Genomic DNA, 16,273 nt, shown 5'->3' on the forward strand with positions numbered 1-16,273 from the left:
GTTTATGGAAAGTGGGGGTGGTTTGGTACGGAGCTAATCTGTGGGTTAGGGGAGTCACTTTTTCAGGATGGGGGGTCATGGCATACACGCCAAAAGCGGTTCAAAGCGGGCCAAGCCATCCGGACAAGCCTCCGCCATTGAGCGCAAACCGCAATCAACGCCAAGCATCCTCTTTTTTTTTTCCCTCTGCCCAAACTGGACAACATCTCCCCCTCCACCACATTTTACCTATAGTCAGTTAAACTCGGAAAATAATCACCCGCACTTAGCTTCGGCATTACAGGGCGCCTTGTAACCGAACATTCCTAGAAAAAAAAGTCGCGTGCACACTCACCGTTATCGCGGGGGTCCCGGGCCAAACTGATAAGAACAAAACAAAAAACCCCCCCGACCGTAACTACGCAAACCAAAGAAGCAACTCAATCCGCAAGCGTACCAAGGAAAGAAAAAAAAAAGGAGACGTCAAAGCCAGGATGGACGCCAAGTGGATAGACTGGTCCAAGACGACGCGGTCTAAGGACTACCGCGGTTCCAGCTCGTTTGCGACCTTTATGATAATAGGGCGTGAGTATCTTTTTTTTTTCTCTTTTTCTCTTTTCCTATTTTTTTTTTCTCTTCTTTCTCCCCCTTCCGATTCATCGCATTGAACACAAGCAAAACTAACCCTTCACGCGACACCAAAAAAAAAAAAAAAAACAGCCGTCTGCTTCTTCCTAGGAATCCTCTTCGCCTCGTTCCCCTACGACTTCCCGCTCCTGTGGACATCGGACCCGGTGCCACCGTCCTACTACGACCAGCTGGCGACGCACCTGCGCTTCATGCACGCGGCGCCGCCGCTCATCTCGCGCGTGCTAAACATTGTCGTCTTTGTCGGCTTCCTGGGCTTCTTCGCCAAGCTGTTCCGGCCCTCCGAGGCCAACGTGCTCTTCGACGGCTCTTCGCTCGTCCTCTACGTCATCGGCGTGGGAATCTACCTGGCAAACATCGTCAAGGGCCTGCGCGACGTCACGGCCGACGTCTGGGGTGCGGACGGCAAGGGTACGCTGAGCCACGAGGGCCCCATCTCGGGAGAGGTCAAGCTTAGCAGGGAGGATTCCCTCAAGGTCCTGAGCGCTAGCAACACCATCCTCGCCCTCGTGCTCGTCGGTGTCCTCGTCCTCCAGGCCGGCCAGTGGTACGCCGAGCGCAAGGAGGCTGATGATGAAGAGGTCAGGGAGGCTGGGGACAAGAAGACGGCTGCTGCCAAGAAGAAGCAGTGAACTGGACGGGTAGAGAAAGGTGGGTTTGATAGTTTGCCGGAGGGTGAGGGGGGGGTTTTTTTTTTCTGTCATCACCGCCTCGAGGGCCTTTTTGTTGGATCTACCTTTCCTTTGGTTTCCACCCGTTGTCACAGCCGGGATGCATATGCGGCAGATTCTCTTCATGCTGTGCTGCTGTGCTGAGAAATTGCAGGTACATATATAATTAAGATTTCAGCACTACCTCGCAGGGTTGTTAATAATGCGTAAATGCATTGAGTCCACCAGTCAGTCTAACAATGGAATCCGTGAAGATCATTTTACTCGTGTCTGCCGGTATCGAGATCTACAGCAAGATCACCATGAGCTGACTGCCCAGCAATTTGTGTGACGATTTTCTTGAAAAAGTGCAAGTTCTGGTTCACGATCATTACTTATCACTTCTCAACTAACAATTTCTTTATCATAGCTCGGATTGTGTATGCCTGGAAAAAAAAAAGGCATTAGATGGATACGAAAGAGATTATATATATCGTCTAGATACATTTGGATATTCAAAATAAGAAGTGGTATATGGTTTAAGCCAAGAAACGCCGGTTTCCGGAGATACAAAGGATCTCATGCAATGAACAAACAAACCCCATGCTATGCTAATCGCAAACAAAAGGATAAGAAAAAGCAAGAACAAGTAGAGCCACCAGTGGCCGTCGACTTTTCTAGATAGTCGCTGAAAACTCCGCACTACTTCCTATGGTCCGGCGTAGAGTAAGCAGTGGGAGGGACAAAAGGTTGGTCTGGAGCCAACTCGGCTTGACGCATCATGGTCGTGAATGTTGTCTGATTAGATATGCGCCTATGGTCAAATGACCGTCGGCTACGAGGCCCAGAACCAGCTTCCGATCCATTCTCGCTCACGGTCCTAGGGTCGGCAAAGACGTTGATGCTCTCGGTGCTGGGTTGACGATTGTGGTCGAGGTTACGTGAACCACCGTCGCCCATTCCTCCGTAGCCACCCTGTCGGACTGGAAAGCGTCCGCTCCCAATACTGGAGCCGTTGCTACTGCGCATACCTCGTAGGGGGGCCACTTGTGGCCTGTTTGTGCTGGCACTGACGGGTCGGTCACTGAACGGGTTTCTATCAGAGTTGTACGACACCGGCCGGCGGGAGTCGTTGAGGTCTATATCCTCGAACTGGCCGGATGGGCGGTGCATGGGCGGCGTGCTGTCCTTGCGGCTGAAATCAGACCGCATCGTTGAGTTCTCGGACATGATAGGGTGACTGATCGCATGAGGGTATACGCCTGCTGAGGTTGAGCGCCCTGAGATGGGCAATGTCTCTTCTGTCTTCTTCTTACGACGCAGGCAGAAGCAAACCCCTAGACCCAGCAAAATCAGAAGGATGATACCACCCACGACACCCCCAATGATGGATAACTTGGAAACATTGTCACTCCCGCTGCTAGGTACTCCACTGGTGACGGGCCTTGCCGTAGCCGTCGCTGTCTGCGTCGAGTCAGAAGATGTGCTGCTCGGCAGCGAAGGGCTCGATGAGGTAGATGATGGAATTGAAATGCTGGTGGGAGCCCGCGATGGAGGTGCTTTGCTTTGATCAGAGTCCTTGACGCACTCCGAGTCGCTGTTGCAAGAGTATCCAAACGGGCAACAGTCCTTGCCACACTTTGGCAGCTCGCTGTCCACCGCAGTCGTCTTGACACTTGACCGAGGGTCCTGCTGCAGCCGAGCGTCGCAGAGGATTGGCGCGATGATCTCGCAGCCGTCCAGGCTGTCACAACAGAGGGTTGATGTCTTGGCTGCAAGTTGGAGACAGACCTTGCCTTTGGGACAGCAAAAGCTGCTGGGAAGACTGTTTCCACATTGTTCATAGTTGGCAGGACAAGTAGCTTGCCTCTCCAAAAGTGTCGGGAGGGTGATAGCTGAGGCCAGGGTGGCAAAGGCCACAAAGAGAACTTGGTTGCGCATTGGCATCCAAGTTAACTTGTCGATGGTCGAATATCTAAGTAGTTTGCTGTAGACCGACGGTCAGGCGGAAGGTCGTGGTTTTGAAAGAGCAGAGAATGCGCCGTTGAGATGTATGCGACTGCTCTCGATTAGGAAGGGATGAACTGATGATATTTTCTGAGATTTAAGAAGAGAGAAAGAGAAAAAAAAAGAAATAAACAGCCCACAGATCTGGATGACCTTTAGCAGGGGGGTTAAAAGACCATACTAATAACACTCGAGTTGATTCACGGACAAAGACAGACAGTGAATGGGAGTCATTCGTCAGAGAAGGAGAAGAAAGGGCATGTATGAGCGAGACAGACAATGAAGTGATAGAGAGAAAAATGTTGCAGTAAGTCTGACAAGATCTGGAACACACCCGAAAGTCACTGGTTCTTTGCACTGGCAAACGACAAGTGGATTGTTTAGTCTGGTCAAAGCAAAGAAACAAAGGACGAACTTGAACCACGATAGGAAAAAAAGGAAGACGTTTAAAGAAACAAAGGGAAACAAATCATGGAACGAAAAAAAGAGATATGAACTGATGTCATGTCATTCCAGCTAGTTTCTTTGTGCTCTCAGTACTATGGATGCTCAGCCCAGTTTCCTGGCTTGGGCAAGAAACCAAAAGAAAAAAAAGAGAGAGAGATCAGAGGCAGGCATCTACCGGTATCTGCCGGCATCTCAGACCCTCCCTCCAAGCAAGAGGGAGAGAGGCCAAAATCTGCATAGATGATTTGGCGAGAAGACCCGAGATCCAACGGATTCCTAGTCTGCGATGGGCTCCGACAGGGCAGTGATCGATACTCAAAGAGGTATCGAGGTCATAAGAGACGGCGAAATGTGGATCGCTAGCCAGCATCGTGCCGTTGCGCCGAACAAAAATGCCATGTCCTCGATGGCTTTTTTTTCTCCATCTCAATAATGAGGCCAGCAACTAACTACATTCGAGAAAAAGAACCCGCATGACCTGAGGCGGTGCGGTTTCGGCGGCACTTGCGGCGGCCAGACGAGAGGTCAAGATTGATCGACTGCCGCGCGCTCAAGATTTCGAATTCATGGGCCTCGAGCAGCACTCAGTGGTCCAGGTTGAACCATGGTATCTTGTTCAAGGTTAAACCCATCATCCATTGGTCCATCAAATGCGAATGGGAATTGGAGCCAAGACCCCTCCTCAGGGTTTAGTACAGAGTAAGGTACCTAACCAAGGGCAAAGAAGAAAAAAAAAAACGAAAAAAAGCGAGGTACCAATGGATATCGACTATCTAGCGCTCGTCAGGTTAGGCGCGTATGAGGGGAAGGAAGCGCTTGGATTGGCGACAAGCACTTTCCCTCTTTTTTCCCTTTTCATCCAGGACCAGGGTTCTAATCATTTATAACCAATCAAAGTCGGTATGTCTTGTTCTCATTAAGCATCCCTGCAGCTTTTTTAGTTTTTAGTTTTTAGTTTTTTTTTTTCTCTTCCCTTTCTTTGTGGGGCACAAAAAGCTACAGTACAGTACAATTATAGTAGCACTAGAAATTGGTGGGGACCGTTTGTGCGGCCCGTTGCCGCCGATCGTTGGCTGCCAGTTGAGTTCAGGTTCATCTCAAAAGGTCATTTATTTGCATGTTGGGACCAGGGTAAAAGGGGAGTGAGTGGTGAAAGAGGGACCAAAGGGTAACCTTTTTGGAGGAGAAAAGGAAAATAAACTTGGCAGACGACAACACCGCTATATGTGACTCACCTGACTTGCTCCATAACCATTAAAACCCTTGCATTTTTTTTCCTTTCTAGCTGGTGCTTACGTAGTAAGTGGGAAGCGACACCAAAAGTCAAGCTGAAAATGTTGCTCATCTTGCACCGTGCCTAGGTCACGAGGTTTCGTGTATTGCTGTCGCCCTCGTAGCGGTCAGTCATAGACGAAGGCTTAAAACAAAAAGCACGCAGGCCTCCACAATCGCCATGCATGCCTCCGATCAGACGCACACGGTATACGCATACGCCAGCAGGGGCAAGAAAAAAAGAAGGGAAAAAAAATCACTTCCACTACCAATACAATGGACTAAGGGCGTGAGCCCATCAATCTCCATCTGTATGTGTCAAAAAAGCAGGAACACCAGTCCCAAATACCGGGTGGCAATTTCACCTCGCATGTTTGACTGCAGTAGTAGTGCATACTTGCAAGGTGCCAGTATGGAGTACGCAGTACAGCACAGTAGCGTGTACTTTTTTTTTTTTTTTTTTGGGCATCAATCGAGTCCGACTCGAGATAGATGACTTGTAGGGTTCGGTTTCTACACGCCTTCCTCCGTAGACCAACTAGCCGCCCGATTCACAGCCCGGGCGCTTGCCGTAGTAGATGGGCCAGCTTCGGCGACCATCCCACGTACCCAATCGCATGCGTCCTGGTAGATATATCGTCGCCATAGAGGGTGTCTAGAGCCTCCACGCACAACAACACCCGGCGCTTCTGCTAAATCCCATAATACCGTGCCACATACACTAGTGAAGAAAAATTTCATTCCATATCAACGTTTTGCCGCGCGGTATCCCGGCAGCCAGCAGCAGCCATCGGTTTGCGATGCCGCAAATGACGACTATGCCCGGCCTAGAACCGCGTAGCCCGTAGCGCCGGCGGCAAGAAGGTCGGAGAGAAAAAAATAGAAGGATCAAATTTGGCTCATGGGCACTTTGGTAGGCTCAAAGAGCTCGCGAGCATGTCGCAGTTCGCGCTGGTGTGGCATAGAAAGAGACAAGACAATGATGCAGGCTATGGGGTTCCTTTCTTTCGTGTAAATGTTTTGTTATTTGGATTCGCTGTGTGAAATCCGGGGTATAATGTCCAGCTAGAATAGACTAAAATAATCTTCATCCCATTCCGAGCCCTCTCTTCTGATGAATGATCCCTTGGACTTCCGTGTCCCCCATTTCCCACCGAAAAGACATAAAAACCGTGTCCCAGACCCGATCATAACTCCTCGCCCCATGCACGCTTGGTACAACCAGATAAGAAAAAGAAGAGATGTACAAATGAGAGTAGGAAAGGGAGAAGGAAATTTGTTTGGTTCTTATGGAACCAAAAAGGCCATATCACATGACCGCTTCAACTCGTCGACGTCATCTCCATCATCAATATTCAACGCTTGCTCTCAAATCACCAAGCCAGAAAAGGTTTCTTCCCGGAAGTGTCCCAATCTCCAGGTTAGAAAGAAGTCCCAAAGAAACCAGTGTCATCTGGATCAACTCTGTATGCCTCGCGGCACCCTCTAATCTTAATCACCAACACGAATTTGAACAGATAAGTTTTTTTTTTCTCCTTTTTTCTTCTTTTTTTTTCATTGGGCGAAGGCATGCATCACCCGTCTTCTAGACAAGTAGGTAATCCCAACCCTTTGTCTGCATGACATCTCTCCAGTGGATGTAGTGTGTAGGGATCACGCTCCCTGTCTCTGATGCAGCAGGTGAGCAAGCCTGAGACTGCATAGCCACGAGCTGGTCGGCCTCGATCCAAGTCTCTCGCAGCAGTGAGCTGACACGGCCAAAGGAGCCAAAGTTGGCTGCCTCCCCGAGTTGCGCAACGCGGTCCTCGAAGAAGCCACGGAAAGACGACCCAGGCTGGCTGACGGACCCGCCAACCAGGTAAACCCACACAAGAGAGCGGTCGAATCCCTGGTGACCCGAGGGGATGTGTTGGAGAATGTTGGTCAGCTTCTCGACCAGGCCGATGCAGCTAGCCTGAGTAGGGTTGAAGCCAGGCACAAGGCTGCACAGGTAAATCCGCGCCGCAAGCCTGAATGCCGCCGTGATGTTCTTGCTCAGCTGCTTTGGGCTCAGCGAACCATTAGAGTTGAATGGCAGCTTAGGGGCAGTCTCGCCAACCTCGGTGAGACCGATTTGGTCACCAAGAACATGAACGTGTTGACAAAGAGTAATGTCGTCCATCCCGTCATTCCTGAGTGCCTCGAGACAGGCGATCTCGGAGATGAGGTACATGACGCGATCTTCACATCCCATGAGCTCGCGAAGCCCCAGCGATGGGTTGGTCGCAGACAAATGCTTTTCACGGTAGGTGTGGGCGAAGGTGGGTGCGCGGCCCTGCATTGTAGCGCCAAGGATATCGATCCACGCAGTGAGGGTCATGTTGAACTGTGTTGGTGCAGCCTCGTCGTTGGGGTCTGAGACAATGCGGGGAAGGTCAAGCTTCTGCACAAGAGAAATGGCAGCCTGGAAGTGCTGGTGCCACGCAATGTCTGGAAGGGCATCGTCGAAGCGCCCGACGCCGCACTGGAAGAAGATCAAGCCAAGGGCAGCCTCGAGAATTTGTTGATGGTTCTCGTCGCGGTTCAAAGCGTCGCAAAGCGCAGAGATGGTCGCGTAGCGGTGTCTCATGATGTCGGCATCCATATCCTCGCTCTGGGAACCGGTTGCAGCCTTGAGGTGTTGAGCGGCGATGCTCAAGCAGCAGTGAAGGTAGCCCTTGTTGCTCTGAAGCGCCGGCAGGATTAGGTCTGAGCCGACCGAGCCGTGTTGGTTCGACTCCAGTATAGGGAAGATAGTCGGCAGAACATGTCGGACAAAATGATCCAGGAGGCGTTGGTCACCCTCGTCAAGCTCAATGGCAACCTGCCTTGACTGCATCGAGCGGCCATGGGCAAAGTCGAAGAAGTTGACATTGAGAGTCTCCTCGGTGAAGGACTCGCGCCGCTCCGAACACACCTGTTCAGTCCATTCGCCTTCCAGAGGGAACGACGGCAGGGTTGTGCCCGGCGGCGGCGGCGTGTAGCAGGTGCTAAAGGTCGACGTTGTTGATTCTCTGAGGGTAGGCACATCATTCACAAACATTTGCCTCTCAGTCTTGACGTCGATCTCGTAGGGCGAAGCATATGGTCCGGTGAACATAAAGTCGGGGTGTAACTGAGGGGTGAATGCGCCATATTCTGAGCCTGTTGTTGGCGGGCTGTTGAAGTTGAAACTGAAGTGCGAGTCGATGGAGGCGGATCGTGTCCTGTCGAGAGGGTCTGAGAAGGTGGCCGAAGTTGGCAGCGACGGGATAGAGTGAGACAGGCCAGGGGGAGAGCTCATGGCGGTTTGAACAGCGTGGGCACCCTTCTCGGCGAGCTTCTTCTTCTTGATGATTGTCTTGATATCATCTTTGTGTCGCCTCCTGGCCTCGTTGTTGCTCCACCAGTGCGGGCGCTTGTATTCGCATACGAGACCGAGGTGCTTGCATGCTGAGCAAACATGTTGACCCTCATCACACTTTTTCCTCCTTAATCTGCATGTGTAGCAGCCTGTGAGTGAGAGTGGTTGACAGTTAGTTTATAAGAGTACATAGCTTAAATCAGAGAACATGCATAGTCTGGTCTAAGTCCGATGGGTGAGAGATTTAAGGCACGCCAGGAGGGTTACAAACCTGTTCTTGAGCGGCGGTGCATCTGGCTCTTTTTGTTGGAAGTGCCATTAGCAGTGGCGGCCGCGGCCTTGGCCGACTTTGTCTTTGTTGCCGATGCGACAGCCATCTTTGGTACTGGCGATGCTGTCGCGAGGTTGGCTTGAAGGTTGGGGGATATTGTTGACATTTGTACCTCTGTGTGCTTGACGAGATGGGTACCCTGCGTTGACTGGGAACAAAAGGCCCCAAGGGAACTGGGGGGTGGGTGTGTGGTGGTTGGGAGGGCGTGTAGGTTGGAAAAGAGGAGAAGGGGGGGTGACCCTTGAACTTGAGTGATAGCGGGAAGCGAGAGCCGGGGCCCCAGTCTAGTCACAGTCCAGGTCCAGGTCCAGGTCTAGGTCCAGATCCACTCAGTTTGGCCCACTGAGATGATTAATTGCCCTGTTGCGCTAAGTGAATATCAAATTCTCCAAGCGACCAGTGTTCGGAAACAAGAATATTAAGTTATCGGGGGTATTAAGTCGTCGAGACTATATGTGCGTTGTCGAAGGACTGTAGATACAGAGCAAGACCGGCTTGCCTTGGGTCGGATGGTATCGTAACGGATCGTCGAAATGAGTTGTTGTCTGAAAAAGGATGTCGACGTCGACGAGATATTATTAAGAGAGAGGGGATAAGTCGAACGGGACTGAACGACAACTTGGGACTTCCTTCCTGCCACTGGCCTTGGTCTGATCTGAGGGAAGAAACAAAAGATCTCGAAGGACTTGTCGGATGGGCCAAAGCCTTATATCACGACCTCCATCGCGAGCTACTGTAGGCTGAGGTCAGTTGGCGTGTTCTATTTTTGAACACAGACCAAAAAAAGAGAGAAGCCTTGTCTTTTTTTGGCTACTCCTTCGTTGGGGACCCATGTCCACTCTGCCCTATGTGGTAGGTTGGACTGAGCTCTGAAGGCAGATGTGGAGCTCCAGTGACGGTCTTTCTGCAAGCCGAGTCTGGTCCACAGAGATGCAGGTCGTTGGCAGGGAGCAGATGCTAAGGGAGGGGGAGCTTACAAGATTATTGGCGCACTCTATTGATCAACATTATGTACCCTGTCCCCAAAAGTGTGCGAGCTGCCAAGTAACGCCAATCTCCACCCACCATCAAGAATAGGAAGCAATCCATTAGTGGTATAGTGCCATGCCGACAATGGACCGGTTGATGACAACGGATAAAGATACTTGCAGCGGGGACGCGGGTTGTTCAGTACCAAACGGGAAGCTGTTTGGCAACTCTGCAGGCTGCCATGTCGCTTCCGGCTAGATACTGCTATGGTTGTAATGCAGGACAACCAACAAAGACTGCAACCAGCCACAAGAGTCACCAACAGCTGATGAAGATGTGTTGAGCGACGATATTAGCAAAAGCAGGGGGGCGCTTTGCGGGTCGTCCTTGCACTTGAGTTCTGAACCCAGAATCTGGCCAACCGAGAGATCTTCACTTGGGTTGCGGCTTGTCCATTGGTGCTTGCTGGGTTTGTGCAAGCTTCATGTCATCATAGCTCAGTTTGTTGCCGAGCTTAAATTCTTTCTTTTTCATCGTGATGTCTCTTTACATTCTCCCCTAGTGCTCTTCAGCAAGCTGGTTCTCTCAAGGATATTTTTAAACCTTGTTATAAGCAGAGTTTGCATAGTCTGCAGGGAATATTGTCATACTACCAGGGAGTTGTTGATTCGGGGCGAGACTGGGCAATGATCGCATCGCGCGAGGGACCACTACTACCTCGACTGATTTACGGCCAACAACCCTGAGGTGCAGAGAAAACCCACAGACAATGGTCGGCTCTGACGGCGAGGGATCAGAGTAGAGCCAAGCTTCAAGCCCCGCTCAAAACAAATGTCGGCTCAAGCCTGTGGTGTTAGCCAGTGACAGTCGGCAAAATCTGCTCGCCGTGGCTGGCCGGGACCTTTGTCATCAAAGAAAGGCATTTCTGGAGTCTTTGGTAGGACAATAGAGCAAATGACGAGCCCATGTAGTGATAGTGACTGGGGAAATGACTCCGGCCGTGAAAAATAACGGCGACCTGCCTCCCGTGCAAGATGGCGGGTGGCTTTTTTCCCCCCCATAATTTTTTTTTTCTCCTTCCACAGTAGCCCGGTGTGTTGCGGTGATTCCCCAGCACCAAGTGCGGTGTCGATATCGTGCGTCGTAGTATTTTTTGCTTCATGGAGAAGCAAACCCGCGTGCTTGCATGTTTGCTTGTAACCTCACACGAGGTACGGGAGGTACAAGACCGGCGACACGCGAGCCCGCTGAGACAAGCATAGAATGCGTGCATTCCAGTAACGGTGAGTGAGGTCTTTGCGGTAATTCGGGGAAAAAAAGTTTCTTTCTCGACCCATTCCAACCCTCGGCCGGCGGCGGGGTTTGGTTCGAGGTTGGCATATGGTGGAGACACGCGGCAAGAGGAGGGTTGCTTTGGCTTGCTATTCGCTGGAGGATGGTGCTCAAAAATTGTTAGCGCATGCAGTCGGGATCGACCGTTGCCAATCATCCGTAAGGACTTTGTGACGAGCACGAGCCACCATCCGAAAGTTCGACCCAGATTGGCAACTGCATCACCTACTGGATAGATCCCGGGTGAGCTTTGGCCAATGAGATGATCGCCGACAGGGGTCAGACCATGCAGATCCATAGGCAAGGATACTCGTCGTTCTCCATTATGGATGCTACGACCGATGTAAGCCATCGCAACGAGTTCTTTGTTCGCGATGATTTATCAAATTCACTGCAAGATAGTCGTCAAATTGCACATCTCTCCTGTAAGAACATCTCACAAATTTTGATTTTGACATGTCAATTGTGACAATCTCGAGTCTCTCTTTCGAAAGTAGCTTTGTTCCTCCCGTCTTTGTACTATATGCATATATGTATATTGATAAAATTGTCTATCTGTCTTGGCCGAAGCGGGTGCTGACATACCTCCGCGGCTTCAGGGATGTTTGCTATGATCCCTGTTCGCGCATCCTGCATCCTGGAAAATATTGATTTCTGACGACCTCCGCAGATGTGTAGGCAGTGTTATAGTGCGTGTGCTTTGAATTATACCTAGGATGGCACGCTGAGCTTACTGGTAGGTTGCTTATGGAATCCAGTCCATACTATGCCCCCCTCGGTAAAGTACTGGACAACTTTTTTTTTGGTAATGGAGGGTACACACGCACAAATACCTGTAGACGCGCATGCAAACTGCAAGCGCCCGCTGACCAAGCACAAGCCAATATTTGCCCACATCACACATGGGCTAATTTTGGATCAGGATGCTATTCTCTTGTTAAAGATGCTAAATTTAACCCGCGGAAGAATGGACCGTTGCACTTGATTCCGTGAGCTTTGCAATGATGTCGTAGGATTGCAAAAGTTGGACTCGGGTTAAATGCGCCTATCAGGGTACGCAAACCATTGCATTTCCCGAGGTTTGTCGTTGTTGTCGTTTACCCTGATATGTGCATAATACCTACCCATACCCGACATCCATCCCATCCCATCTTCCAGGGGTTCCTCCCAAGCCTCCGTCCCCCTCTTTTGATCTGCCGTCCCGTCTCAATCTCATCCCAACTCATCCAAAGGCATAAGGTGCCGAGTCAGTATAGCCTCTTTTAATTATCACATCACCTACTCTAAGCAGTACAACCCCACGATGTATGGCAGGCTTCGCATTTCGTGTCATCTTAATTCGAGTTGTATCCATGTTGTTAAATATCACTCATTAGACCAATAGGCACCCTACCTACTACTTACCGGTCTGACCAAAAATGATAGGGGGGAGGAACATCGTGGGTGAGACTGGCTTTAGTTTATTTGGGTGGTTAATCTCCAGTCCGATTTTTGCCGGTGATGTAGATGGATTTTCATTATCAGATTATGGTAGCGTCCAGTGGCAAGCCGAGAGAGGCTGGTTCATTTCAGCTCTATGTTCAAAACGGGCAGGTTTTCTCTCTGTCGTTGGGGATTCGAAGCGGGGAAACTGGGACGTTGGGGCGTGAGCTTACTATCGTACTCAGTAGATGGGAGACATGCCTCTCTCTGTCTCCACCAAGGTAGGGTACTTACCGTACATGGTTGCACCTTCCATTGCTTGCCTTCTACGGTAGCCCGAGGTACCCACTTCATCAGGGTGCCTTGGCGGGGTGGGTGGTACTGTACAACGCTGACAAAAAGCGAGCCAGTTTGATAGTCAGCAAAGACAACTAAAACCGCAGTATGCGTCTATACCCGGTAGGCATATTTCAATTCACCATGTAGCAGAGGTTCGGACAGTAGCAAAAACCACGACTTGTTACGGAAGCAAAGTTTTGCTCGTATTGTTACGGTATGTCACCAAAAAAAAAGGAAAAAGAAATTAAAAAAATTAAAAATTGAAGGCTCGGTGTACTGATCCCACGTAGTAGTGGTAAACTCCACTACGGGCATCATCGCCCCCAGGTGACAACAACAACTCAAGCGTGATCCAATGTGACAGAGCCATCAGTTCCTCAACGGCCACGACCTATTAGAGGGTAAACAAACCTTGCAGTCGGCATACCTCGGGAATACCCAAGCATGTTTGTTTTCCTTTCATTACAATTGTAGATCGCATGCCGTCTCCCCGTACCTCCACTTGGCTCAATTGAGCAAGGCATTTTCCAAATAATGGCCGGTGCCGTTTAAACCGCTTAAGACTGAAGTGTGGTTACAGGATTTGAACCTCTCGGCACAACACCGATGTGAAGGACAAAGGTCCCTGCGGGCTGCATTGCTTCCTCGTGGCTGGTTGCATATTTGCAAAGAATGTTTAATGAAGTGATAATCACACACAGGGGACGTTAAACGAGCACCGGTCCACTGGGGCAGCCCCCAAGGCTGAATGAATTGAGTGATTTCTTCCGTCGTCACATCGTTAAAATGCTGATTTTTTTCTTTTTCATGCCCAACCTTGCAAAGACATCGTGATTGTTTATCCATGATTCCCACCATACTACATACGTATATGTACGGTACGTACTGCGTATGGACATGGCAGGGGAGGGCACTGCGGATTACACCCCATGGCTTGCGACGGGACGCACGGCCATTTTCAAAAGGCTGGGGCTGAAGCTACGACCACTTCTTCGCCTCACTCAATCTGCCTTCATGCATAAAAGCCCCCACTATTTAGTAGTAGACTTTAATGGGAAAGCGGGACATGCCTTTTGGGGGATAGAGCGAAGAAAAAAATCTGCCGGAGACGAAATGTGAAATTGTACTAGCCAAGTGCCTGCGCCAGCAAAACAAAACACACTGGAGCGGAACGGCCCCATTGAAAAGTCCAGCACCCTGAACTTTTTCTGTTGCGCGGAGAAAAGCAGCTCGAGGCACATCGGGACATCGCCTGATAATTTCAGGGATGGGCCCTGTAGCATTAAACCATCCCCACCCTACCACAGTAGACGGAATTTTGACAGCCCAATCCAAGCTTCGGGTCCGAGATTCTTGATATCATTCGGGGATGCAAAGCCCAATAGTGCCTTGGCCTTTATGGCCCGCATTGTGGTCATTCGCGATGGAGGGGTGAACGTCGCAATTCGGGCCGTTCGTTGGGCAACATGGGTCCTTTCTACCTTACTCGTCAGTGGCTGTAATTTTTTTTTTTCTCTTCCTGGCTAATCAGGGCATTCAGAAACTTCAAATTGTCTCTCGTATTCTCTACCATCTATTCGCACACCACCTCTTTCGAGAAAAAAAGTAACAAGATGGGCCCAAAAGCGAGACTCGAGGCTTGGTGGCAATGACGGCCGCATTGGACTCGATATCATGTGAGCAAAGCCTCGGCCGACCAATTGGCCACGGTTGAAAATTTCCGTGCAAAAGAAAAGAAAATTGTCTAGTTTTAGTCTGCAGGTGCATCGGGAACCAACGGTTTAGGGCGTCCTATTTCTTTTCCAGAATCTCGAGTCATGCTTTCGTACGTAGTAAAACCGATACAGCTAATGGTATTTCAGCATGTCTATTGGTTACCCGGCAACACTCGATCTAACAAACATGTCAAGATCTTCTAATGTTGCCTTATTCTTCTGCGCTAGCGGTCCTTTGCGCGGCATGCATTAGTGAATGCTAGCATTGTGTCAACATCATCGATGGGCTTACGCTTAACGGATAACAGCCGTTGGAAAGCGGGGAACTAGCCCGAGCTTCGGCCAAGTCGCGACCTGCGTACGGAATATCCCCGGCAGGTACGCCCTAAAACCAATTGGAATTTTTTATGCACAGTCATTGTTTAGAAAACCCTGACCTACCAAAAAAAAAAAAAAAAAAAAAAAAAAAAAAAAAAAAAAAAAAAAAAAAAAGGGAGACAGGGTAAGCCAAAACTACAGGCTGGGGATCAACGGTCAACCTGCTAAAGCTATGATCTCGTGACCAAATCGCCCAGAATTACTATCGTAATTATACGGAGCATGCGTGCCCATTTGCCAGCCCAGAAACAAATGGCGTTCAAGTGGCTCCTGAGCGGCGGTCATGTGTAACCTGAAAAGTTGCCACAACCGCTGCCCTCTACCTCACCGCAATTATACCCGAGATATCAATGGCTTTCAGCTGGCTGTGCTATTGTTGCAGCGCCACATGCCTCCCTTTTGTTCTGCCGACCTTGACCCGACCTCCGTCCCCGGCCGCGAATCGTATTACGCATCAGCTCTCACACATGACCGTGGACTTTAGAGGGACAGGAAACCAAAATATGTCTCTAGATCAAGATTTTCCCGCGCTGGGCAGGTTGACTTCGAATTGTCGGTGAAGAAAGGCGCCACTATGACTCCCTTTCCTGCAGCACGGGAACAGGGCCTTAATCTTTTTTGATCTTTTTTTTTCTTCCTTGGTTCAAATGGTGCCACATACTACTGGCCGTGGAGCCATCGAGCGGGTGGACAGAAAGCAATATGTCACGCTGCACGTAGCCGTTTGCGATGGGGAAAAAATGGCTGGCGTCGAGATGCTTGCCAGCTCCGACGCGGGGCCGTTTGAATTTTCTCGAAGCTTGCTCGATGACTGGCGGTCTCGGCCCGGGAATCTCACACCATAGTACAGAATCAACTCTCTGTACACCCCGGGTATTGTCTCACATGATGAAGAACCCACGGAGAATGGTAAACCGAAGAGCTTGACTATCATGGCTGTTGATATGCATCGGAGTCATCCAAGTACCAATCGATTCATACCAATGGAGCGCACTAGTTAGTCTACCTAGGGCTCTACCGCCATTGTGAGTAAATTGAGGCATTTGTGCCTTGGTCTAGGGTTCACCGACATAACGGCATAATTCTTGAGCAAGGGTCGCAAGAGATTGCGAGCGAAGCCATGTCGATACCCGGGAGCCAATTACAGCACTATAGTCATCGTGTAAAGAAGCGCAGCTTTGTCATGTGGTGTTTTTGCGGTTTTTTTTTTCTTTTTCTTTTTCCTTGCCCTCGAATTGTCTCTATTCTTTGTTATCTGATTTCCCCTCTCAAGCGGAGAAGGCCAAAGCAACATAACGGTCGCTTTGGTGAATTTCAAATCGGCCCCATTGGGCCCCCATAGGATCGTCTTCGCTAATGATCTTGCACGCCTCAGGGTTTTGAGTCGGCGTTAACCTTGTCGACTGGGTCTTGAGTTATTAAC

The 16,273-nt window shown here is 50.0% G+C and overlaps 3 protein-coding genes across 3 annotated transcripts; 1 reads left to right on the plus strand and 2 right to left on the minus strand.

Annotated features, from left to right (window-relative positions):
• The first annotated feature begins 196 nt into the window (after window positions 1-196).
• PgNI_08854 (uncharacterized protein) lies at window positions 197-1,509 on the plus strand. Its single transcript, XM_031128844.1, has 2 exons — window positions 197-564; window positions 700-1,509. The coding sequence occupies exons 1-2, from the start codon at window positions 474-476 to the stop codon at window positions 1,257-1,259; spliced, it is 651 nt and encodes a 216-aa protein (XP_030978679.1). The 5' UTR covers window positions 197-473; the 3' UTR covers window positions 1,260-1,509.
• A 470-nt stretch (window positions 1,510-1,979) lies between these two features.
• On the minus strand, window positions 1,980-3,218 carry PgNI_08855 (uncharacterized protein; the record flags this gene model as incomplete). The annotated part of the gene is made up of 1 exon (XM_031128845.1): window positions 1,980-3,218. The coding sequence occupies one exon, from the start codon at window positions 3,216-3,218 to the stop codon at window positions 1,980-1,982; it is 1,239 nt and encodes a 412-aa protein (XP_030979105.1).
• Window positions 3,219-5,969: 2,751 nt separating this feature from the next.
• Window positions 5,970-9,343, minus strand: PgNI_08856 (uncharacterized protein). The gene is made up of 2 exons (XM_031128846.1): window positions 8,636-9,343; window positions 5,970-8,513 (listed from the first exon to the last, which is right to left on the minus strand). The coding sequence occupies exons 1-2, from the start codon at window positions 8,799-8,801 to the stop codon at window positions 6,589-6,591; spliced, it is 2,091 nt and encodes a 696-aa protein (XP_030979106.1). The 5' UTR covers window positions 8,802-9,343; the 3' UTR covers window positions 5,970-6,588.
• Window positions 9,344-16,273: the final 6,930 nt, after the last annotated feature.

Source organism: Pyricularia grisea (assembly GCF_004355905.1).
Source record: "Pyricularia grisea strain NI907 chromosome V map unlocalized Pyricularia_grisea_NI907_Scaffold_6, whole genome shotgun sequence".
Taxonomy (NCBI): Eukaryota; Fungi; Ascomycota; class Sordariomycetes; order Magnaporthales; family Pyriculariaceae; genus Pyricularia; species Pyricularia grisea.